Raw genomic sequence first — 25,140 nt, 5'->3', positions numbered from 1 at the left:
AGCCATCCATGCAATGAATGAAACCTACTTGATCATGGTTAATGATTGTTTTGATGTGTTCTTGGATTTGATTTGCAAGAATTTTATTGAGTATTTTGGCATCGATATTCAAGAGGGAAATCGGTCTGAAGTTCTTTTTCTTTGTAGTGTCATCGTGTGATTTAGGTATAAGCATAATTGTACCTTTAAAGAATGAATTGGGTAGTATTCCTTCTGTTTTTACTTTGTGTGATATTTTGCAGAGTATTAGTATCATATCTTTTTTGATGGTCTGATAGAATTCTACCCTAAACTCATCTGGTTCTGGGGTATTTTTAGTTGGGAGACTTTTAATGATTGCTTTTATTTCTTTAGGTGTTATAGGGCTATTTAAATTATTTATCTGATCCTGATTTAATTTTGGTACTTGGTATCTGTCTAGAGAATTGTCCATTTCCTCAATGTTTTCCAGTTTTGTTGAGTATAGCTTTTGTAGTAGGATCTGATAAATTTTTGAATTTCATCAGTTTCTGTTATTATATTTCCCTTTTCATTTCTGCTTTTGTTAATTTTGATACTGCCTTTGTATAGTCTGGTTAGTCTGGCTAAGGATTTATCTATCTTGTTGATTTTCTCAAAGAACCAGCTCCTGGTTTTGTTGAATCTTTGTATAGTTTTTTTTTCTTTTTTCTAATTGTTTGATTTCAGCTCTGAGTTTAATTATTTCTTGCCATCTACTCCTCTTGGGTGTATTTGCTTAATTTTGTTCTCAACCTTTCAGGTGTGCTGTCAAGCTGCTAGTGTATGCTCTTTCCAGTTTCTTTTTGGAGGCACTCAGAACCATGTATTTTCCTCCTTACACTGTTTTCACTGTGTCCCATAAGTTTGGGTATGTTGTGTCTTCATTTTCATGAAATTCTAAAAAGTCTTTAATTTCTTTATTTCTTTATTGACAAGTTATCATTGTGTAGAACTTGTTCAGCTTCCATGTGTATGTGTGTTTTCTGTCTTTTTTGTTGTAATTGAGGACCAGCCTTATTCTGTGGTAATTTGATAGGATGCAAGGGATAATTTCAATATTCTTGTATCTATTGAGGCCTGTTTTGTGACTGATTATATGGTCGGTTTTGCAGAAGGTACCATGAGGTGCTGAGAAGAAGGTATATATTCTTTTGTTCTAGGATGAAATGTTCTCTAGGTACCTTTTAAATTCATTTGGTTTATAACTTCTCTAAGTTTCTCCATGTCTTTGTTTAGTTTCTGTTTCCTCGATCTGTCCATTGCTGAGCGTGGGGTGTTGAAGTCTCTCACTATTATTGTGTGAGGTGCAATGTGTGCTTTGAGCTTTAGTAAGGTTTCTTTTATGTATGTAGGTGCCCTTGCATTTGGAGCATGGATATTAATGATTGAGAGCTTGTCTTGGTGGATTTTTCCTTTGATGAATATGAAGTGTCCTTCCTTATCTTTTTTGATAACTTTTGGTTGAAAGTCGATTTTATTCAATATTAGAATGGTTACCCCATTGTTTTTTGGAACCATTTTCTTAGTTTGGTGTTTTGACTACTATGTGATGGGAGGAATTTCTTTTCTGGTTCAATCTATTTGGAGTTCTGTAGGCTTCTTGTATGTTTTTGGCCACTTCTTTCTTTAGGTTAGGGAAGTTTTCTTCTATAATTTTGTTGAAAATATTTACTGGCCATGAAGTTGGGAATCTTTGCTCTCTTCTATACCTATTATTCATACATTTGGTCTTTACATTGTGTAGTAGATTTCCTGGATGTTTTGGGTTAGGAGATTTTTGCTTTTCGTATTTTCTTTGACTATTGTGTTAGTGTTTTCTATGGTATCTTCTGCTCCTGAGATTCTCTCTTCAATCTCTTTTATTCTGTTGGTGATACTTGTGTCTATGAGTTCTGATCTCTTTTCTAGGTTCTCTATCTCCAAGGTTGTCTCTCTTTTTGATTTCTTTATTGTTTCTATTTCCATATTTAGATCCTGGATGGTTTTGTTCAATTCCTTCACCTGTTTAGTTGCATTTTCCTGCAATTCTTTAAGGGATTTCTGTGTTTCCTTTTTAAAGGCTTCTACTTGTTTACCTGTGTTCTGTTGTATTTAAGGAAGCTATTTATGTCATTCTTAAAGTCCTCTATCATCATCATGAGATGCGATTTTAAATCGAAATCTTGCTTTTCTGGTGTGTTGGGGTATCCAGTACTTGCTGTGGTTGGACAATTGAGTTGGACGATACCAAGTAGTCTTGGTTTCTGTCGCTTAGGTTCTTGCACTTGCCTCTAACCATCTGGTTATCTCTGATGTTATTTGGTCTTACTGTCTCTGACTGGTGGTTGTTTCTCCTGTGAGCCTGTGATCTTTAGAGTTAGGACTCCTGGGAGATTAGCTCTCTCTGTCAGGTTTTGGGTCCAGAAGGCTGTGTGACAGCATTAACTCTGGGCCCAGATAGAGACTAGAAGTATTTCAATTTTTAAAAATTATTTCTCACTACCATGCTAAGTAGAGTGTTTTCTTTAAGAAACTCTGGTGCAGTAGATACACAGTTTAGCTCCATAATCTCTTCTATTTGAGAAGACTTTAGTGCTCAATGATATTGAATATCCTTTCCTGTGCAGTATTGGAATATAAGTTGATTTTAATGCTTCTCGTTTTTATATTTCTCAATAATATTTTGCTCAGTTTACATACATTTTTGAGTCTCTCTTGCTCATAAAAACAAATGTATGCACAGATAACTTAGCAGAAAAACAGTGCTCACATCCTACTGTCTTGTTGATCGTGGGTACACTTTTTATTTGCCAGAGAGCTTATCATTCAATGCATAAACATTAAAATTTCCCCACAATTAGAAATGATTAAGGTGATGACATATACAAGATCATTCCATTAGTATCTACATTTTTAAACTTTGGTTTTGTAATTTAGGTTCTGTCCGATAGCCTAACACCCTATCCCACTTATGTATTATAGGATTATCTTAAAAGTAACACTATCCTGGTAATACTGTGTGTAGACAGAATTTCTGTGAAATCATCTGGAGCTCCCATGTTTCTTTGTTATTTGTTTTACTAAACCTAAATTCATTTTTCTTATTTTAAAATTTGTCTGAAAATACACTTACAAAATGCAATCTTTAAGGAGCATTGTTTGGTCCTGGAGATATTAAAATAATTAATCCACAGTACCTTTGTTTTTTGTTTTAAAACAAGACAATATTTGCCTAACAATCTGAGATTGGCAGTATTGTTCTTCTTGTTGTTATGAGTCGACATCAGAGAATTAAAAATAAAAAAAATATTGTTAAGCTTGATACAAACTCAAACCCTAAACTTCCCATCAGAGAGTGAGTCATCTTCCTGCTCAGCCAGTGAGAATAAGCCAATAACTTCTAAAATATGTTAGAATGGAGAAAGATTTCTCTTAATTAGTATTTAACTGCTCCTTTCCATAAGGTAACCTATAACAACATGTTTGGCTCCAATTATCAGGGTGGAAATTGCTTATGCAAATCAATGTAAGCAATGAGGTGTGGATAAAAGCAAAAAGGAAATATCATTATTATTGGTCTGTGCTCATAAAATTCTGATAGCCTGCAGGTAATGACAGGCTCAAAGGCACAGTGATTATCAAGAGCAACAACACTTTCAATAACGTGTTCCAGTGAAGTGTTATGTGTAAGTACGTGTTTTTGACGGTTTTATGTGAGAATTCCAAGTTGATGTTTTTGAGTATTTGCTCTCTTGCTGGTGAGGCTTCAGACACACTAAATGTTAGTAAACATCAGAACAGAGAGAGTACATCCAAGTTTATTCCCTCCCAAAGTTAGTAGGGCACATTCATCAACACGATAGCTGATGTTACATTATACTTAATGTAAAATTGCTGCAGATAGTTCACTCATATGTGTCCGTGTTCCACTGAAAATGCTTTAAAGGTCTAGATATATTTTGTAGACATAAAGGTTAATATTTGGTAATGATGTGCTGTGATCACTCAATATTATATAATATTGATACCATTGCAAGTTTTTTAGAGGTTGAGTTTGCCTTAATCACTATCAAATTTGTCAGACATTTAACTACACGCTAAAATGAATACACACATTACAGAATATGTGCAGGTATGTTTGTTAATGCACAGAATTCAAAATTTCTATATGTTATACAAAAAACAAGTCCTTTAAAAAATAAGCATCAGTTGCAACTTATATTTCTTATAGGAGTGAAATTATTTGTATTCATCAATTTCAGTTAAAAGAAGACAAATCAGTTGGCAATAAAATATACCACCAACATTCTTTCTCTCATTTCACATTTACAATAATAGTCCATAATTCATGCCCGCATGACTTCAGTAGACCTATGAGAAAAACAGCATGGGCTACCGCAGAACTGGATGAGCCACATAAGGCTCTTTTCATCCTGACTAGAAGGCCTCTTGTTCTCCTCAGCTTTCTCACCTTTCCCACTCTCTTCCACTTCTATTAACTTCCTCTCTTTGCTTCCTCTAGACATTTCCTTACCAAGCTTAGAGCCTAGGACTCCTCTTTGTGGAACTTAGGAGCTACTCTTGGAGGAAAAATATATTTACTTGGGACTCTTTTCAGAAAACTATTTATTTATTTATTTATTTATTTATTTATTTATTTATTTATGACCAGTGCTGCTATAAAAAAAACAAATGTTCTAATGTGATAGATATTTTCCAGATTTTTTTCGTATTTCCCACTCTTTATACATGTTTATCAGGTAGTTTATTATGTATGCTGTCAATTTGGAGAAATCGTTTAGAGAACATGGATAACTTCTCCCAAAATCTACATGACTTGTAAGGATCAGTATAGATTCCTATCTAAATTTTTCAGTGCACAATGTTTTTTCTTGATTGACTGAATTACATATTCTTCTCTACTGGCTGCCAGTGGCAGGGTTGGTGGGAAAAAGGGTGACTAGGGAAGACACACTCTGTGTAGGCCTGAGAGCACCAGACATCTAGAGAAGATACTATGCCTGTTCCTGTAAGCATTGGGCATCTTGATTTACACAAGGCAGTGTAACTTTTTACCTACTAAGATATGCTTTACCTATTTCTGTTGGCTTGTAGTGGTCAAAGACTTTTTTTCAGGGCATTCAGGAAAAAAAAATGCCTCCCACAAGCTTCAGTTTTACCAACAGATTCATTTTATGTCTTGGTAATATTTCAAGCCAGCAGCAAAATCAAGAGGTGCGGATGGTTTAGTACCTGGAAACACCCCCGTAGACTATTATATTTGCACTCTTTTGCTGACAGGCACAAAACCCCTTCAGGTTGTTCTGCCATGGAATACATTTGTAGCCGTAGCAATGCTGTAGCTCATAATACACCTGCTTGTAGGCATTGATGCTGTGATCTATAATTGCTACATTGGAGATATTTGGAAACCGAAGCGCGGTGAGGAGAGGGTATTGTCAGTAATTTAAGCAGGCAAACAAACAAAAACCTCTTTCAGAGCCTGGCAGGTTGTTTTGATTTAAAATACTCTGTTTCCTGCTATATTTGACAACCTCTTATGAAAAAAAAATTACTAATTTGTACAAGATTTATGTTCATTAAACAGGGCGATAGATTTTTAAAATATGTAAAACATCTTTTTTTTCCTTGAGTAAATAGTTGAATACCTATCTAGGCAACCCACTTCTGAAGGTAAATTTAGGGTAAACACACATTTAAAATTTCTGACTCCCAGTGGCTTGCAAGCAATTATACCCCACCATTGTTCCTAGATCTCCCCCAGTAGCTTTATTTTCTCAATGCCTCATTTTTTTAAAAAACTTCATGTGTATGCTTGAAACTTCTTACATGGACCACGGTTGATAATGGCATACAAAATTTAGCAGCAGAGAAATCTTTAAATCGTGATTTGTTTTTCCCTATTTTATTCTTGTCTGTTAGAACTAAGCTGCAGGAATTCTCCTTGGGCCTTTCCTTTCCTTTCCTTGTCTTTTCTCTTCTTTTCCTTTCTTTTCTTTTCTTTTCTTTTGCTTTCTTCTCTTTTCTTTCTTTCTTTTTTTTGCATGAAACTTTCACTCTCAGTTCTTTGCTATTCATGCAGTTTAGCCTCATAATTTCCAAAGATGTCTCCCAATATTAACCAACATAAATACCCCATTCTACGCATATCTTTCTTTGCTTTACTTGGTTATCTGTAACAGTTCCGGTCTGCGTTTTCTGTTTCTCTCATGGTCAAAGAATTGAATATATGGTCTGAAGTACATGGGCCAGGCTCAGATAAGACTCAAATAAGACTGCCCAGCTCTTATGTATCTTTGCTGGGATGTGAATATTTAATCACTTACGCTGTTCGTGTATCAGTTGAAAAACCACCTTAGTCTATGTACTTAAAATAGTCATGGTCATAGGATGGTGGGTGCCAGTTTTAAAGGCTCTGCTTGAGATGCTTGAGTTAAGATGAATGATTTTTAAAAGATATTTTTGTTGTCACTTTATGTGCACAGCCTTGTGGAACTTCCTGCCTTCACTCTTATCCATTTATTAATATCCAGCCTGCTTGACTGCCTCCTGCTTTTCTAAAAGCCTCTCATTCTCCATACCATCTATTTACAACACCGTCAAAACCTGGAACAGTTACAAGATGAACATCTTGTGTTCTGTATAAATTGTAAGATATAATTTCTGTGTACAATCTAGGGATCAATCACCAAAATGATGTTTAAAAGTCAATGTTTGTCGATGACATCCATTGATGTACTAGACATCATTTGGGGTTTTAAACAATACAATAAACTCTGGAAGATTTAATTAGAAACGCATCTATTTATCAAAGGTGGTCCACGATATCATTGAGAAGGACAGAAAAGCAAAACTGACTGGAAGATCATCACGAGGCTCAAAAATCTAGACACTGCCATGGTCCCACCTCAGAGTAGCCAATTCAGTTCCTGTCGTTAGTGTTGGCACTGCATGCTTAGTGACATCTCATCTCAGGGGATGGCTCCCTCTGCTTTTCATATATTACTTCTTAGGAAGCAACCACTTGGAGGCCAGGACACATGGTTATCCTTTAACTGCCAGGGGAAGCTGGAGGGAATATTTAGCATTTTGTCCTTTCCACTTCAACACGGAGAAGGCGTTCTTGCCTTCTTCCCACATTCCACATGGAATTGTTGCCCATATATAAAAATGGAGCTCAGATACTGGGAAGCCAAAAAGTAACAAATGCTCAGTAAAAATTTTTTGAGGTAAGCTTCTTCATGCGAGAAAGCAACAACATTTTAAATCTTTGCTTCAGTCTCCTTGTCAAGTGTTCAGGGAAAAAGAGTGCTTGACTTACCTGATACTCTAGAGACTGCTTTAGTGGAGAGGCCATTCTACCCCTGGCCGTCACTGAAGCTCAAACGTGAGTGTCTCCCCTTATTATAGAAATGCACACTAATGTACATATTCTATCCTAGGCTCCTGTGCTTTCTGATGAGTTACATCCAGTTTTCTTTTAATTCCTCATCCTCTTTGGGAGCCTTTTGATTTAGAAGACCTGGTTTTTCCATGTATGGAACCAGATTTATCTTACATTAATCTGTATGTAGTAACAGGACTTTGCTGAAGCACACAATGTAATTCTGAGAAGGGCACAATATTGTTGGGGTGGGATTTGAGGGGAAAACTTCATGACTCTTAGAAAGAATCCCATGAAGGGATGCTGCCTACCGGCTCTGTAGTAGGTCTGACTAGGGCGGTACTTGGGATTTTTGCTGACATTCCCCAACCTCAAAACAAGGTGAAGCTGATATAGGTAAAAGAACCCCTCAGCTCTGTGAGATCTCCACGAGGAAGGAAGGAGCTTTGCTGTTTTAAAATTCATTGTGCTTTGCACAGTTTTGCTGCTTACATCTCAAGACAGAGAAAATACCCACAGAGATTTCATTGGACCATTATCTATGTCCCCAGGAATGAGCCACTCATATGGTTAATTCTCCATCCCATCATGTTAAAGGACTTCTTAAGAGGAGAACAAGTATTCCATAATTATTTTCATGTCTTAGAAGATAAAAGTGCTTTACTTCCTGAGGTCACCCGCTTCATTCTTCCTCTTGTCAGTTTCGTCTAATTGCCTTTCATACATGAAACGTCATGAATCATGTCATGTGTTCACAGAAGAAAGTAGAAAGTTGTCTCAGATGCAATAATCCAATCTTTTGATGGCATGAAATGTAAGTCATATATTTGACAAGTATTCCCTGAAACAATGAGGTAGGTTCTCTTTTACTCTCTATAGAGGACATTTTGGGTGAGCTTAGTAGACACAAAACTAATAGACACAATTAATCACTGCATTATCAGCTTTTAACAGAGAGCCACGCTGCACATGAAGTCATGGCTCATAGGCATATATCAAGTAACTTATGTGTACCAGGATATGCACAGCATTGCTGGTTAGATAGTAGATTAGAATTCCTTGCAATTTACATGGATAATGCGGGCACTTGGACAGTAAACAAGCAATTGTAACACGATGTGGAAAATGTTATTATGTAATACAATGGATATGGATCTAACATAGATAGTTTCGAATTAAGCAAGGTACTGAATGGGAGGCAAAGGATTACTGAGAGAAATTTATCAAAAGTTAAACTGGAAGGATAAGCTGAATTTAAGTGGGCAACAGATATGACAATATACAGAACACCGCGGAAGCAGACAGTTAGAATAGATCTGCTAGTCATATTCAAGAACATCAAAGTGTCTCAGGTGAGATTTTGAGACAAGAGAGAAACAGGTTGCGCTGAAGAGGTATATGTTTGAGCTACATGATAGAGTTTGGAAAATATTTGGAGCCTACCAGTTGTTCATATGAGAATTTGACCAAAAATATTCTGGCTTCCCGAGAGAGATTAATAGTTGAAAGAGGTGGAGCAGGACCAGGGGCACTTGCATTCTTCCAAGCAGCATTCAGAGAGGGGAGTGAGCATCAAAGAAGTGAAACGGGATGGGAGGATGGGGGAAGGCATGGGGGGGGTAGGGTTCCTGGAGGGGAGACCAGGAAGTGGGACGGCATTTGAAATGTAAATAAATAAAGTAATTAATAAAAAAGAAAGTTATCCCCTGGCACATATATACATATAGGCCTAGTCTGGCCTCAGAGGGAGAAGATGCTTTTTAATCTTTGAGAGACTTGAGGGCCCAGGGAACTGGAAGCCTGGCTGTGGGAGGGCACCTCCTCGGAGGCAAGAGGGAGAAAGTATGGGATAAGGGACTGTGGGAGGGGGGACCAGGGAGGGAATGTCAATAAATAAAATGATTAAAAATAAGGGGTTGGGGATTTAGCTCAGTGGTAGAGCCAAGGCCCCGGCTCCAAAAAAAAAAAAAAAAGTTATCACTGTAAAATGCTGCCAAAAGGAGCTGGTGTGAACGACAAAACGCTCAGTATTCAATGCGACTCTGAGTATGTCTGTAGCACATCTTGGATGTTGGACTGGGCAGACATTTGTATGCATGCGTACCCTGTTTTATGATTTGGGTATGGGCTACAGTCTCTGAGGTCCTGTCTTTGATTTGTTAACTGATGATGTAGTGTTAATTGAAAGAGATAAAATATATAGGAACCTATGCTGTTCTACAAACTTGGCAAAAGTATTTCCTGCGTGTTTTCCTCTTCATTATTACCAGTGAAACTTTTCTTCCTTTTAGCCCCTTTTTCAGTGGATAGCCTGAAATTGTCAAAAAATATTAAAAGGGATAATGCCTATAAAGTTCTGAGGGTGTACTAGGAATTCTTTACTGTTCCAACATTGTATGTATTCTCGTAAAAGTGACTACATGTAGAGTGTGTAGAGGGCTGTTATATTCACCTTAAAAACGTCAAAACAGGCAAAAAGCCTTAAATATGGCGGCTTCCCATAACTCACTTGTCATATAGATAGTGAGTGCTTAAACTGGATTTGATTCCAGACCAGCAGATTCCCATTCTTCTTCATTAAGTCCCAATGCCATGATACCTCTCTTCATCAGTAGATATATAAAGTTATATCTTTATTGCATATATGTTTAGCATCCATATTATGTGCCATGTCCCTTTACATCATCTAGTGGTTCTCTTTGCTTGGTATTTGCAGTAACTCTACTTCTCAAACACCTAGTATGCAGTGCCCAAAATTCTTTACACTAAAACATTCAACTTTATATAATAGTGTCAAACCTCTTTGTGGTTGACATTCATAGACCTGGAGGTAAACAATTTCTGTTTTAGATACATATGTGTGAGCATCTCTATATTCATTGCCTTGCAGGCTTTAAAGAAACATAAAATTGTGTTAATTACATACAGATATTTGAACATATCTTGCACAATGGTAATTGTAACAAACCTTTTCTAGGGTCACTCATAGACATAAATCCTTCACACAAATAACACCTAGGGTTTTGCGATTGTTCTTAGTAAGCTTTACCCTGCTGTCCTCTTAGCACCTTCGAACTTGCTTGCTTCATGCTAAGTGCTTTACCTATTCTATAAAATGAATGAATGGATTATTGACTATTAGATCAACACTTAAATCAACATTTATTGTCCTTTGGATGTTTTTTTTAATTTTTGTAATTCTGCTAGGCAATGCCATTTTGTTCATTTAGGAAATGATTGTGTTTGTGCAAGGAAAAGAGTAACAACAACGAGTTTGTGGTTTGGAAAAAGAATATTTGGCATATGTAGACTTCTATCTTCCATTACATCTGAGGACTGTGCCTGAAGGGACCCAAGAATAATAACTGTGATTACTGACCACTGACCTACCCATGCTGTGGCAGCCACAATATTCTGACAACTGACATTTCAACCCACTTAAAGCAGGTTAAGAACTTTGTTATGGACTGGAGGAAACCATGAACTCCTTTGATGATCTCTAGAGCAGGATCTACTGATAGCATAAGTAGTAGGGATGTCGACGGCCTGGGAGAAGAAAAATTAATTTATTGGCCCACATTGTACTCTCAGGTTCTTCTTTTTAGTGTTTCAGAAGCATGATGCATGAGGAAAACATTCAGTTACACCTTACAAAACGAGTTTCCTTTTTAGTTTTCAAGAATTTCCTTCATAAGCGCATTGTATTTGTATCATTTTCACTGTTCTCTTCGAGCACCTTTCTACTTCCTCTTGTATTCGTGACCTATTACTGCTTAATAATAATAGTGATAATGATAATAATAATAATAATAATAATAATAAATAATAAATAATATACCTGGATCTAGGTATTCTTTAGAGTCCATTTGGTTTTGCTCATATATACATGGATTTAATGCTGAGCACATGGTGTCAGATAACTTGCCAGTGGTGCTTGTTCCTGAAGAAAACTGACTCTCCCAGTGTTGGTCGCCAGTTGCCTATACTAGCTAATACTGAGTTCTTCCCAAGTTCATTCATTTAAATGCTGAAAGAAATTTAAAAAAAAGATGAAATTGAAAGCTGAACTAATTTATTTAAAACCCATGCCCCTGCCACATTCCCCTCCAAAACATATTTCTTCGGCTTGTGTTGAACAAACTTCCTGAATCTTGGTGAAAGGTGAATGGGGATTCATATTGGTTATGAGGAGTTGTATGTATGTTCTATTTTCAGTAAAGTTATTCATAACACCTGATGATGAAGCTGAATGTGTGGTTGCTAAGTAGGGGTTGGATGTCACCTCCCTGGGCATATGATTAAGTAGGAACTGTCATTTGCTCTGCTGTGATTAACCCACAAGAGCTGAGTCTGTTGCAGGTTCTACAGTCTGTATTTAAAATTTGCTTCCCTGCTGTTAATTATCCTCAAAGTGCCCCATTCCACATAAGTATTGAAAAGTCAGCAACCTTTTCAGTTCAAGAACTTTGATTTAAAAAAAGAAAGAAATTGTGTCTTCTTACCTGCATGATGTTAAAAAGTAGACTTTTGAATGGAAGGATTTCTTAATTTTTTTTTAACGTGTCAGTCTTTCTGTTCATTTTTCTCTTTGAAATCAGAAAAAAACTGTCACTAATTATCTTGATAGCTGTCACCTCGATAATGAGACAGACCACACTTCTCAGAATGGGCTTAGGTGTGAATCAAAGTGTGTAGGTTTAACCACTAATGGAACATAATGAGAAATGGGAAATCCTAGGCCCGAAGCTGTGAAACAAGCTTAGGAGTATTTCTTTATTGATAGTAACATGTGCTTCAAACCACAGAAATAACTGTTTTTGCAATCGTCAGTCTTTTCTTCGTGTAGAACAACCAGAGAGAGAGAGAGAGAGAGAGAGAGAGAGAGAGAGAGAGAGAGAGAGAGAGAGAGAGAGAGAGAGAGAGAGATTGGAGAGTGGGCAGGTCAGCTCACCATCAGCACATACCAACTCAACAAGAAGTTTCTTTTGCTTTCCACGAAAGCATATGCTTCCCTTTGAAAAACTGAAAGGGGTGATGAGAATGTTGGCTCTACCTATTTCACTGCAGAGGTCATTTTCTCAAAATGGGCTAACATTGACCACTTCACTTAGAGTATATCCTGACCTTGGAGGTCCATAGGACATGATTATAGCTGTGAAAATCCTTGTTGAGGAGTTAGTATTGTTGGGTGAGCTAGGAAATATGTTTTCGTTAAGCCTCTTGGGAATATTTTTAAATGACATTCTAAATCTTATGCATGGTATTCCTCTTTGACTAAATGCAATTCTACACATGGAAATGGTTAATTGAATTGAGAAATAAATGTGTTTACTGGTAATTGCTTAACCTTTGAGTGGTAATTACAATTTTATATTCTTATAGGATTATTTAACCATTCACAAGTATGGCAATGCAGCCAGAAATGATCTCTGGAATACATTATCAGAGGTAATGTAGAGGAAGCTGAAATATCAAAGTATGTTCTTGAGCAACTGAATTTCATTTCTAAAACACTAACTTCTATTGACATTGACAGTTTTTATTTACTTTGCATAATTCTTCTTTCTTCATATTACTTTGTCACTTTATGTGCTATAAAGAAGATAAGACCAAATTATCAGAATCCCAAATGTTGGTTAAAGATGCCTTGTCTATTTATGAGTGTGATATTGATTTTAATTAATTGGCAATGTTATAAATGTCTATAATATGTTTTTGGTCATTAAACATACCTCCATCTGCTCTCTTCTAATGGCTCCCCTGTTCTTCCCAGCATGATCCCATGTCAATTTCATGTGTTCCTTTTTAAAATCTCACTCACCGCTGCCAGTGTGTGAGTTGGTGTAGGACCATCTGTATGATGTAGAAGAGTGTCGATGCTCTTCCACATGCTTGAGGAAAATTCACTCTCCTACTCCCACTGGTCAATAATGGCCACTAGTGCTTCTGCTTAGGGTGAGGGTTTGTGATTCCTCTCCGAGTCTATGTTGAGATTTTAACTAGTTGGATCTTGCACAGACAAGTCTTGTGCACGAAGCATGACAATACTTTTGAATGATATCTTAATGTCGTATAACATAGATTCAGGACAAAAAAAGAAATATTGAAGTTTTTAGAAAATTTTTACTTCATGATACTAGACCTATCAGAAATGCAAAACAATGCTAAACGTACTTGCTTTAACAGTAAATTACATTTTATGTTCTGCTATGAAAATTTTAATTTTAGTAAAACAACCGTATATATAGAATATAACAATATTAGACTCTCAAGACAAAATTAATTTTACTACTACCTAATGCTAGCTTCACTAATTTTAAATAATTTCACGTCGAAGTAGTGGTAAAAATGATAACAAATTTATGTTAACTAGGCTTTTAAGAAGTGATAATAGGTTAATTTATACAATTTTGGTTGCAAAGGCTTTAAAAAGGAATGGAAAATATGTGAACATACAAGAGGTAATGGATCAGTGGACACTCCAGATGGGATATCCTGTTATCACCATCCTGGGGAACATGACGGCAGAAAACAGAATACTCATCACCCAACAGCACTTCATTTACGATATCGGTGCTAAAACCAAAGCACTTCAACTTCAAAACAGCAGGTACCACACCCATTGACTGTGATTTCTAAATGTCGTTTTACATTTAATACTTTGAATTGCTGAGGAGTGTTTTGCATTTAAAAGTTTTGAGAAATACTCAATTTTTTTTTGTTAAGGAAGTTCTAAAATATAAGTGGAATAGTGTTTTAATCTATTTATTTTTGTTTCATTGTGATTCTTCTTTTATTGCTATTTCCTCAAGATTTTAAGAACTAATTCAATAATTAAATAATGTATTTAATGTGTTTGATGCTTTTCTTGTTCGTGCATTATGTGAATACCTGTGTCCAGGGAGGCCAGAATATCACTGGATTCCCCAGAACTGGAGTTACAGATGGTTGTTAGACGCCATGTGGGTACTGGGATTCAAAGCTGGGTATTTGGAAAAGCAGCTCATGCTATTAACCACGGAACCTTCTCTCTCTCCCTCCTTTGAGATGTTAACTTTCAATGTAATGACATTTCTTTCAGAAGACAGAACTTTGAATTAACATGGTGACTTTCAAAAGATAAGATTTGGACCTTCTCTTCTCTATGAACAGTTCTTGAATTAAATTCAATAGTAAAAACGTGTGGCCATGAATTAAGTGGGATTGAACAAAATGTGCCTTACAAGACAAATGAGAACTGAAACTAACAATCCAGAAAAAACTCATTAAACCAAAGTTTCTGTGCTTAATAATGTACGAATTAAAGGAACACAATGTAGCCCTTAAAATACCCCAAGCTTTAGTGGGGCCATGTAGGATCAGCATATGTTCTTTCCTTTTCAATTAGTGCTTGAGCTCACTGGCTAAATATAAACATACAGAATTGTTTCCTGTTTGGTGGATTTTTTTTTCAAAATTAGATCTCACTCTGTAGCCCAGCTGGTCCCAGGTTCACTGTGCATTCCTGTCTAGCCTAGAACTTACAGAAATCTTTTTCGCCAGCCATCATATCTGTCTAGAATTATGATTTATTATTTTAACTTTCTTTTGAAACCCTTATCAGTTTTATTCCATGTTTTCTCTTTTGTTCCTTATTTTGAAGGATGAGCTGAGCAGACTTAGTTTTATTAACTAGTGTCATTTCTTCTATGAGGCTCCAATAATAGTGGGCTGCAGGGGTGGTTGGGGTAGGGAGGGATACAGAGAGGGAGAGGGTGGAAATTAATAAACAAAATTCAAGTTTTGGATTGGATTACTCTGACCTCTCTTGTTACTTTGGAAAATAAGGCATCTGACTTTATCACTTATGGGTGTCCATGAGACCTGGAGGATACAGTGCCACCTAAGAGGTCATGAAATCGTTTCCAGGTCAGGTTGGCCCAGCCATGGATGTACAGAGACATGGTTGAGACATTCTTTGGTGCTTTCTGAAGGTTAGACGTAGATTTTGATTCAGGAATGCAAGGCCATTATCTTTATTCCTTATGTACATGTGAGTGTGTGTGTGTGTGTGTGTGTGTGTGTGTGTGTGTGTGTGTGCTCTTGTGCGCCAGACTGCACAAGTAGAGGTTAAAGGACTACTTCAGGTGTCAGTCATTGCTTTTGCTACGGTTTGAGGCAGGATCTCTTGTTCATCAACACGTATGCTGGGCTATATGGTCTGGATTCTATAGTCTACACTTTGCTTCCCATGTCTACATAGGGCACGGCAAGTGTGTATCCCGACTTTATGTGAGCTCTGGGATTTAAACCTAGGGTTTCTTGTTCAGTAAACCCGCTACCTGGTGAGATCTGTCTCTAGCAATAAAACAAACAAGGGCTTCAGTTCCCTATTCTAAACATACATTGATGTTGGCATCCAAGGTTTCCCTTAGTCCAAGAGAATGATTTTCCGTTTAAAAAATAATAATAAAATCTATACTTCAAGTATACTGTCCTAACTTTATATTAATGATCATTCAGTTCTTTCTAACATTCTAGTCAAAGATTCAATACCAATTCTCTTTGATATTTGAGTAAAGTCTTATTAACTCCTTAGTGCACAATGTATTTCATTGATGTATTAGAACTGGCTCGCCTGTGCCAAAATGTCTAGTACGTTGTGAGTATTTTCCAAGCCGAGTTAATTCTTCATTTTATTTTTCTCCCCGGAGACATTAGAACATACTCAAAAGATTTTAATGAAGCTAGTAATTACATTTTCTTCATACACAGCCCTTGCTGTACAGCATAGAAAGATCCTTATATAACTAAGGATTTCAGAAAGTTGGGTGGTGTGACTTAGCATGACATTTGTGCCAGAATCTTGTTCCTTAGACAGTTGGACATTTTTGTGGCATTTTAAAAATGCAAGACATCACTACTTTGCAATGTTGCATAACATCCCCTCACATGCCAAGCTGCTTCTTAAAGCTCTGATCTCCACAGAATTGTTTGTACCAACCCCGCCAGGCTTCTCTTCCCTTTTGAGTTGATGGAGGGACTTTATAATGATCTTTTGTTAATATCGATACTATTTTTTTTTTGGTTCTTTTTTTCGGAGCTGGGGATTGAACCCAGGGCCTTGCGCTTCCTAGGCAAGCGCTCTACCACTGAGCTAAATCCCCAGCCCCTCGATACTATTTTTTATAAAGAATTCTCTCCTCCCACACATGCACGCATATATTCCTGCATACTCTGCCTTTCTCTAATAATTAGCATTAAATGTTTATTCACTGTGAAATGCAAGCCATTGAAGAAGACAGGCAGGCACAGGGGGCCTGGACGGGCTCTATACACAGTCTATTACCCCAGCTGCCCTCTTCAAAAAGTTTTCAACATGCCTTTCACTCAGTTACTGAGTGCACACAGAATGCCTTATTATATTCCAGGTATTTCTTTCTTATGATGTAATAGTTGGCTACCACTCTTCCTAAAGGTTCAACGTGAGGTTAAAATAGCTTCTTTATAATTCAAGAAGGAAATAAAAAGTGCAGTTGATAGATTGATGATTAAAATTATTTCATCTATGTCTGGCTACTTACTTAAGATTAAATGGATATTAACTCATCTGTGAGTCTGGACCTCTAGCTTTGCCCTGTGAAGAAGCAAATGAATCAAAATGTTTCTTTTTAATAGGTGAAGTTCATGTCTGACACTTCTCTTGGTGCCTCTTTGACACATTAGCTTAGAAATTTCATTTTGGAAACCAGAATGTGCAGTGTGTCCTACATTATTCTTTATATAGCTTTGAATTTTGGTGAAAAATGATTACTTTTATTCTTTAATTTTTGCTGAGTACTTTGGTTTGCCATATTAATCTTTCTGCAAAATATGTGGAGATACCTGTCAGATACATTAGGCAATAAATAAGGACAATGTTAATATGCCAATCTAGGAAACTACTGAATTGTCTATTAGTCTAATCCAGAAAAAGAGTAGAAAAGACCTATTTTTAGGCTTTAATCAATAAACAGCTTGGCTTGAATTTATAGATTTTAGTTGCACTTATTTCTAAAATGCAAATCTAGTTTTGCAAGATAAGTTGTTTTGCAGAGTTGCTTTGTGCATTGATGATAAAGCTTGTAGACAGGAAGTCTCTTCAGTGGCACTGGGAAGGTAAGTTTACCTTCTGCATTCATTGTTTAGGCCTGAGATGTATTTGCTAATTGATTTCAATGACTTCTTGATGGATTGATTATATTTTTCCCCAAAAGAGTAATAAAGAGTGCACAGAAACGGAAGGTGTGTGGACAATGCTTGCTTGCTTTTGTCTTAGTATAACTGATATGCCTGTTTTTATTCTTAAAGCTTTCTTTTCTTTTCCAGTTACCTGTGGCAGATTCCATTAACCATCGTCGTAGGAAATAGAAGCCATGTGTCTTCAGAAGCAATTATTTGGGTGTCCAACAAATCAGGTAAAATATAAATTCTCTCCCAGGGGACTGTTTGCATTTAGATAATTGTTTAGAATCTTTACCTCTGTTTTTTTTCAGCTGCTACAAAATGTGAATAAAGACAAATTAAAATAAAAAACATGGCACCATAATCATTTCTGCAAAATTAGGCACAATATGGTTTCTAAATAGCTTAATCTTAGACTAATATGTAAATATTAAATTTGTTTATTTCAAAGCAAAAAGAAGTAGTTATAGCATTAGTCTTCTCGGAACTGTATAAGTGTATAATTTAAAACATAATTGAAATATAATTCCAAGTAGTTTTAGAGTATGACGGATACTGAAACAGAGACTTTTTTTATTTAATCTTTTTTTAAAGTCCAGACTGAATCCTCCTCCCGATTCACCCTCTGACTATTCCACTCCCTCAGCCCCACCCCACCAGACTTCACAACTCCCTAGGGCCTCCAGTCTCCTAAGGGTTAGGTGCATCTTCTCTGATTGAGTCCAGACCCGGCAGTCCTTTGCTGTCTATGTGTTGGGGGCCTCATATCAGCGCTGTATGCTGCCTGGTTGGTGGCTCAGTGTCTGAGAGATTCTGACATGTGGTATGGGAATGGGGAAGTCAGAAAAATTTAAACATATTTTACAGTTAAGTCACTTCAGTTTAAGCTATGGTCAGATGTAGGGATAGTCTGATTCCTACCGAACATGCTTCACAGGTCCGTCTCCTGCAGCTCTAGTCATAACATTCTCTTAATCACATAGGTATGGAAAATACTGCCATGGATTTCCTTGTCTTATGGATGGATATATCTGAGGTTTATTTTTAAATATCGACACATTGTTTTTCATTAAAATTAACCTTTTTGCTTAGGCCAAGTGTTAACCTAGCATTGCCTATGTTGATATGATCAGTATACACAGATGTACAATGTGTGAATGCAATGTTCTAGGAGAGTACTGTATGGCAGACTGTAGGGTACCTCCCCACCCCAAAGCTGTGTCTATTCCATCTATATAGGACAGTGTACCATTTCCCAGTAACCCACAGCATGTTCTGTTTGATATGCCTGGTCGAGGTGAGCTGCTGAGGCTTGCAGGAGATACCACCAGAAGTAAGTGTGTCTTGAAAATCTGTAGTAGGAGATATTAAAAATACTGGCCCGAGGCTTCTTCCCTTCCTTAGACCATTTATGTTCCTAGATGAAAAGACCTATACAGCCTTTATAATTTTTAATATGCCTTATGCAGCACAATTCCTGGGCAACTGCCCATCCTTCATGCTGCTAGAATTTATTTTCCTATTGATGAACCCAAGTTATTAATTACTGATTTTAATCTGGGCTGATCTTAGCTCCAATTATGCCGTCCTCTGGGCTATGTACGTTCCCTTGGCCCTTAGCACATGGCACACTTTCTCCCTCCTGCACATTCTTTTACTTCCATGGCTGCTTCTTTCTCTTCCTTCCCTCAACATGGTTCTCCTTCTCCAAGCCGAAGAAAACTCAAACCCTCCTCTGCCTCTTCTGCCCAGCTATTGGCTCTTGGTGTCTCTATTTACCAATCACCATTGACCAGGGATAGAGTTGCTCATTGTCTTACACTTGGACTCTTTAGGTTAACCAATCTTGGAAACCCCAGACTAGCATTAGAATGCAAGCAGTATTAGGCCAGTCCACTATGAAAATCTTATAAATGCAGAAAGAGGGGAAAAAAAGGAAGGAAAGATCACTTTGTTATGCTACCTGTTCATTTCCATTTTGAATGTTGCACACTTTGTTTTAAAATCTTTTGTTCTGATGACTAGCAGTAAAATAAAAGAGAATTCAGTGGGGGGAAAGTCTGCCTTTTCTATCTTTTCTTCCATATTATTTTGTCTCATTAGGTTGAAATTATAATCAAGTAATATCAAAGACAATTACTAAAATAAATTAAAAGTAATGTTTATTCCTATCACCATAAGTTAAAATAAATTACACAGTTATTTATGATAGCCAGTAAATATTTTACAGTTTTATTATCCATGATATGTATTCAATATTTATAATATTATGGTATCTCACTGGTATGTAATATCCATAAATTTCATCTAGTTTTTTTTACATGTTATTGACAATTCATTTTTAGGACACGTTAGATGAATAGTTAAATCACACAGGTAAATGCAGATTATTATAAAAGTAGTATGGATACCAGTTTTTATATTTTTAAAAGCAGGTAAAAGCGGTTTTTTATTCTTACTATAAAAAATACAAATAATGCAAACATTTATGAATATAATAACTTGCATGTTAATTGGGTATTTATGAATGGTGAAAGGAGGGAAGAAAAATTCAGCACTGAAGATAATTTAATCTCAAATATTAAAAATGGCATAATGTGTGACTTTAAAGTAATTTACTTATGACCCACAAACACTGAAAATCAGTACTATATCTTATTCACACTTAACAAATGTGATGATCAAGTCTTGAAGAATGCTTATCCAATGTGACAACTGTCTAGCCAAATGAAAGCTTGCTGTTTTGAGCTTTGATTTGGTGCTCTGTTAGTTGCTCAATATTCTGGGTGATAGTTTTACTACCTTTGCCTGGGAGTGGCCATGCTACTAGCCCCTTCTGGCTTCCCTTTTGTTCTACCCACCTTTGGTCTGGGAGGTGACTGCACTACCAGCTTTACACACACACACACACACACACACACACACACACACACACACACACACACACACACGAGAGAGAGAGAGAGAGAGAGAGAGAGAGAGAGAGAGAGAGAGAGAGAGAGATTGATTGTTGGGCATTACTATCTCAGGCCTGGAAAATCATACCCTTATCAGTTTATCATCTCAGTCACTCCACTTGCCCTAAACTTCAGTGGCTAGTCCCACCTAGCCCTTGTCAAATATCCTTGGGTGCCCACTTATAGCAGAGGCAAAAGGCCCTAACTCCACCTCTCCTACTCCTCAGACCTCACATGGTTGCTGTGTTCTTCTTCCTCCAAACATCTCAGAAAGCTCCTCCATCCTTCCCTGCATTTGCCTTTTCCTCCTGGGACCCAGAAACCCGTCTATACCTTCTGTTCAACAATTAGTCCCTGCCTGTCTTTACTGACAAATCAAGAACCAATTGGAGAACAAGACCTTAGCATCAGGACCTCTCTACACAAGAAAGTGTTTTCAAAACTTGCATATGAGTGTTTCTAGGTTTCAAGACATATTCTTTCATTGGATTTTTGTAAGAATCCAGCGAAAGAGATCAACATATGCCATAATCTATGGGATGGTTTGTCCCGTCTCATCACATGTGCTGTCTTAGTTGACTTTTCTACTTATTTTTTCATGTTCTACAAGTAGCATATTTGCCTAAAAATGCTTAACTATCATTCTACCATCATTCCCACAGTTTCTTAAAATGTGTTATAAAATACCTACTTTTCTATACATTGGTACGGTATGAGTCTTGTACCATTTTGAACATAAATAAAATTTTCAATTATGAGGAACATTAGAAATATAACTTCCATACTTTTTACTACAGAACTCATCAAATACCATACCTCATTAGGCCGTCAGAAAAGATCTTTTTAAAATTCATTGTCTGCTATTAGTTAATTTGCAGAACATTTTGGGAATGTAATTAACTAGTACTGCAAAGACATTTTGAAATCTATTACAAAATCTTTCTGGGAATTGTTTCTCAAAGATCTAATTTGTACTAGACCCATACAAATATTTGTGAATAGTAATATCTTCAGGATTTGAGTATAAGTCTAGTAATAGAATGCTTTAAAACAATTGATGCCTGTCTTATTTTAGTCAGGCAATGTGCAATGTAGAGGATATACAGATTATTCTCATAATATATATATGTATATATATATATTCATTTGACTATAATCTACCCATAAGATTTTAATAGAATAAATAAAAATCAAAACAAATAAAATTACATGGAATTTATAAATGTCACTATCCAATTTTTCATTAAGAAACAACTTTTAAGATAACATAATGTCAATTACATTGTCATTTGTCATTTGCAAAGTGTATGTCATTTGTTCATGTATTAAGCTTGATGCTACTCCTTAACTAGAAAATAAAACTCATAAAAGTTATTAAGTATGTGAGTCTGAAAGGTTTCACAGAGGTTAGGAGCATGTGCTTCTCTTATAGAGTACCCAATTTTGGTTCTCAGAACACATTTGGGTAATTCCCAGCATCCTGTAACTCCACCTTCATGGGCTTCAGTGTCTTCTCTTGCCTCCATGAACATCATGTGTACATTACCTACACACACACACACACACACACACACACACACACACACACACACACAGAGAGACTTAAAAATAAGCTTTAAAAATAAAATTATCATATTTATTTATTTAAATATAAGTGGTTTTAAAATGCTTATTTAAGCTCATAAAACATACATATTGTAGACTACACATATATAGCAAATTATTGAATTTATTTATTTAAATATATGTGGAGTTTGTTCATTTAGGATGCTTATTTAAGCTCATAAGACATATATATTATAGACTACACATATTAAAGAATATATATTATATATATATATTTCACTCCAAACAAAAGAATAACCTTTTTTTTTCAGCAGTTCATGGAACTTTCTCTGAAATTGACCACATACATGTACAAAAACCAAGTCTGAACACATACAGAAAAATAAAATTAACACCCTGTACCCTATCAGATCAGCAATGATTAAAGCTGGTATTAAAAATAACAAAAACAACAGAAAGTTTACAAACTCATGGAAACAGAGCAACTCTATACTAAATGAAATATTGGTCAAGACATAAATCAGGAAAGAAATTAAAAACTTTCTAGAATAGAATAAAAATTAATATGCAACATACCAAAACTTATGGGAGAGAATGAAGGCAGTTCTAAGAAGCAAGTTCATAGCACTAAGTGCCTACATTAAAGAATGTACATGTCTCATGCAACTAACTGAATAGCACACTTGAAATATCTACAAAAAAAGAAATTACAACCTAAAGGATAAGATGGCAAGAAATAACGAAATATGGCCGTCAGTAAAATAGATACAAACAAACAATGTAAAGACTTAATGAAACAAAGAATTGATCTTTTGGGAAATTCACTGATTGATAAACCCTTATTCAAATTAAGTAAAGATATACAGAAGTTCTTGCTCTCTTGATTTCTTGCTCCTACTCTGTCTTCTTGCCCCTTTCCCCTCCCCCATTCCTCTCCCCCCCTAAAAATAAATAAAAAAACGGTATACAGAAAATACCTAAATTGACAAAATTAAAGATGAAAAGGAGACATGACAACAGATACTGAGGAAGTCCAGAAAAACATAAAAGCATACTTTAAATTCTGTTGTTCAGCAAATTAGAAATTCTTAAAGGAATGGATAATTTTCTTAATATATACTAACTACTAATGTTACATCAAGATCAGATAAACAGTTTAAATAGCTCTATGAATCCTAATGAAATAGAAGCAGTGATTAAAAGTCTTTGAGTAAAATAAAAGAGCCCAGGATCAGATGGTTTTAGTACAGAATTCTACCAGAGTTTCAATGAAGAGTTAATGCTAATACTCTTCAAATTATTCCACAAATTATAAACAGAATGGCCATTGTACAATTTTTATAAGACCAAAAATATACCCAAACCACATGGAGAGCAAACAAAGAGAATTACTTATCAGTTTTTCTTATGAACATAAATGCAAGAATTCTCAATAAAATATTTTCAAATTGAGTTCAAGGACACATCTAAAACATCATCCACCATGATCAAGTAGACTTCATTTCAGATGTTGGGGTAGTTAAACATACATAAATAGGTAAATGTAATCTACTATGTAAACAGACTGGAAAGCAAAATCCACATGATCATCTCACTAGGTTGAGGAAAGCCTTTTGACAGAATATAGAACCTTCTGTAATAAAAGTCCTGGAGAGACTAGGAATAAAAAGAGTGACTTAGTTAGGTTTGTTCATTGCTGTGAAGAGACACCATGACCAAGGCAACCCTTATAAAGGAAAACATTTAATTCAAGCTGGCTTACTTGTTCTGAGTTTCAGTGCGTCATCATCATGGTAGCAAGCATGGCAATGTCCAGGCAAGCATGGTGCTGTAGGAGCTGAGAATTTTACATCTTGAACTGCAGGCTGCTAGGAGAAGACTGGCTTCCATGAAGCTAGAAGGAATGATTCAAAGCCCACCTCCACAGAGACATACTTTCTCCAACAAAGCCATACCTCCTGATCGTACCACTTCCTGGGACAAGGATACTTAAACCACCAGATTTCACTCCCCGGTTCCCATAGGATTGTTCAAACACATAAGTCTATCGGGGGCTTACCTAGGCATAGCATGTTGCAAAATACATTTAGTCTAATTTCAAAAGTCCCATAGTTTACAACAGTCTCAACAGTGATAAAAAAGTCCTAAGTCTCTTCTGAGATCCATCCAATCACTTAACTGCAATCCCTCTAAAGTCAAAAAGTAGATCACGTTCCTCCAACATCACAGGATATACATTACCAGTCTGAAATGTCATAGTGAGGAAACAAAGAGGCCAACTGGTCAAACTCCACACTCTGCACCGCCATATATGATATAAAAGCTTTCTTCTGATCTCCAATCTCTTTGTTGACTGCAACAAACTTCTTTCTCTGTGGCTGTTTCCATTTCCTTAGCAGCTTTCATCAGCAGGTATCCCAGAGCTCTGATATCTCTAGCATTATGGTGTATTCAAGGGAACATAGCTTTATACCTTCTTGGTAAAATGTCTGGGATCCGTGCATGATCTTCTGAGCTCCTGCAAAGGGCTTGGGTCACTTCTTTAGCTCAGCCCTCTGTAGCGCTCTTGGCTCTGGTTGACTCTAAACCATTTCTGTTGCTGTTCCTGGTGATCATCCAAGTCTGTGGAGACTTCTGCTGCAACAAGCTTCCCCAGAAGCCTCTCATAGCCTCTTTTCATGGTGCCAAGTCGATTAAGGGGTAGCCCATTAAATCCTACTTAAAGCATTCCACTACTTTCCAAAACCAAAAACCCCAAATCCACATTCTTCCAAACAAAAACATGGTCAGGCATATCACAACAATACCCTAGTCTCTTGTACAAACTTCTGCCTTAGTTAGGGTTTCCACTGCTGTGAAGAAACATCATGACCAAGGCAACTCTTAAAAAGGATAACACTTAATCAGGGCTGACTTACTGGATCTGAGTTTCAGTCCATTTTCACCACGGCAAGAAGCATGCCAGGGTCCAGGCAGGCATGGTACAGAGGAGCTGAGAGTTTTTCATTTTGTTCTGAAGGCTGCTAGGAG

The 25,140-nt window shown here is 36.5% G+C and overlaps 1 protein-coding gene and 1 long non-coding RNA gene across 2 annotated transcripts in view; one reads left to right on the top strand and one right to left on the bottom strand.

The window, feature by feature from the left end:
• Positions 1 to 25,140, top strand: part of Trhde (thyrotropin-releasing hormone degrading enzyme) — a 404,767-nt gene that overhangs the window by 288,634 nt on the left and 90,993 nt on the right. Inside the window, 3 exon segments of the mRNA NM_001108991.2 lie at positions 12,767 to 12,832; positions 13,807 to 13,994; positions 17,732 to 17,820. Of these exon segments, the coding sequence (NP_001102461.1) occupies positions 12,767 to 12,832; positions 13,807 to 13,994; positions 17,732 to 17,820 (343 nt within the window).
• Positions 6,043 to 24,669, bottom strand: LOC148004681 (uncharacterized). Its single transcript, XR_015624657.1, has 4 exons — positions 23,873 to 24,669; positions 17,736 to 17,901; positions 11,223 to 11,411; positions 6,043 to 8,225 (listed from the first exon to the last, which is right to left on the bottom strand). It is a non-coding gene; the product is annotated as an uncharacterized LOC148004681 (long non-coding RNA).

The sequence above is a fragment of the Rattus norvegicus genome, chromosome 7 (assembly GCF_021556685.1).
Source record: "Rattus norvegicus strain SHRSP/BbbUtx chromosome 7, alternate assembly SHRSP_T2T, whole genome shotgun sequence".
In the NCBI taxonomy this organism is placed as follows: domain Eukaryota; kingdom Metazoa; phylum Chordata; class Mammalia; order Rodentia; family Muridae; genus Rattus; species Rattus norvegicus.
Note: the sequence above shows the minus strand (reverse complement) of the source record. Positions and strands in the feature narration are given on the sequence as shown.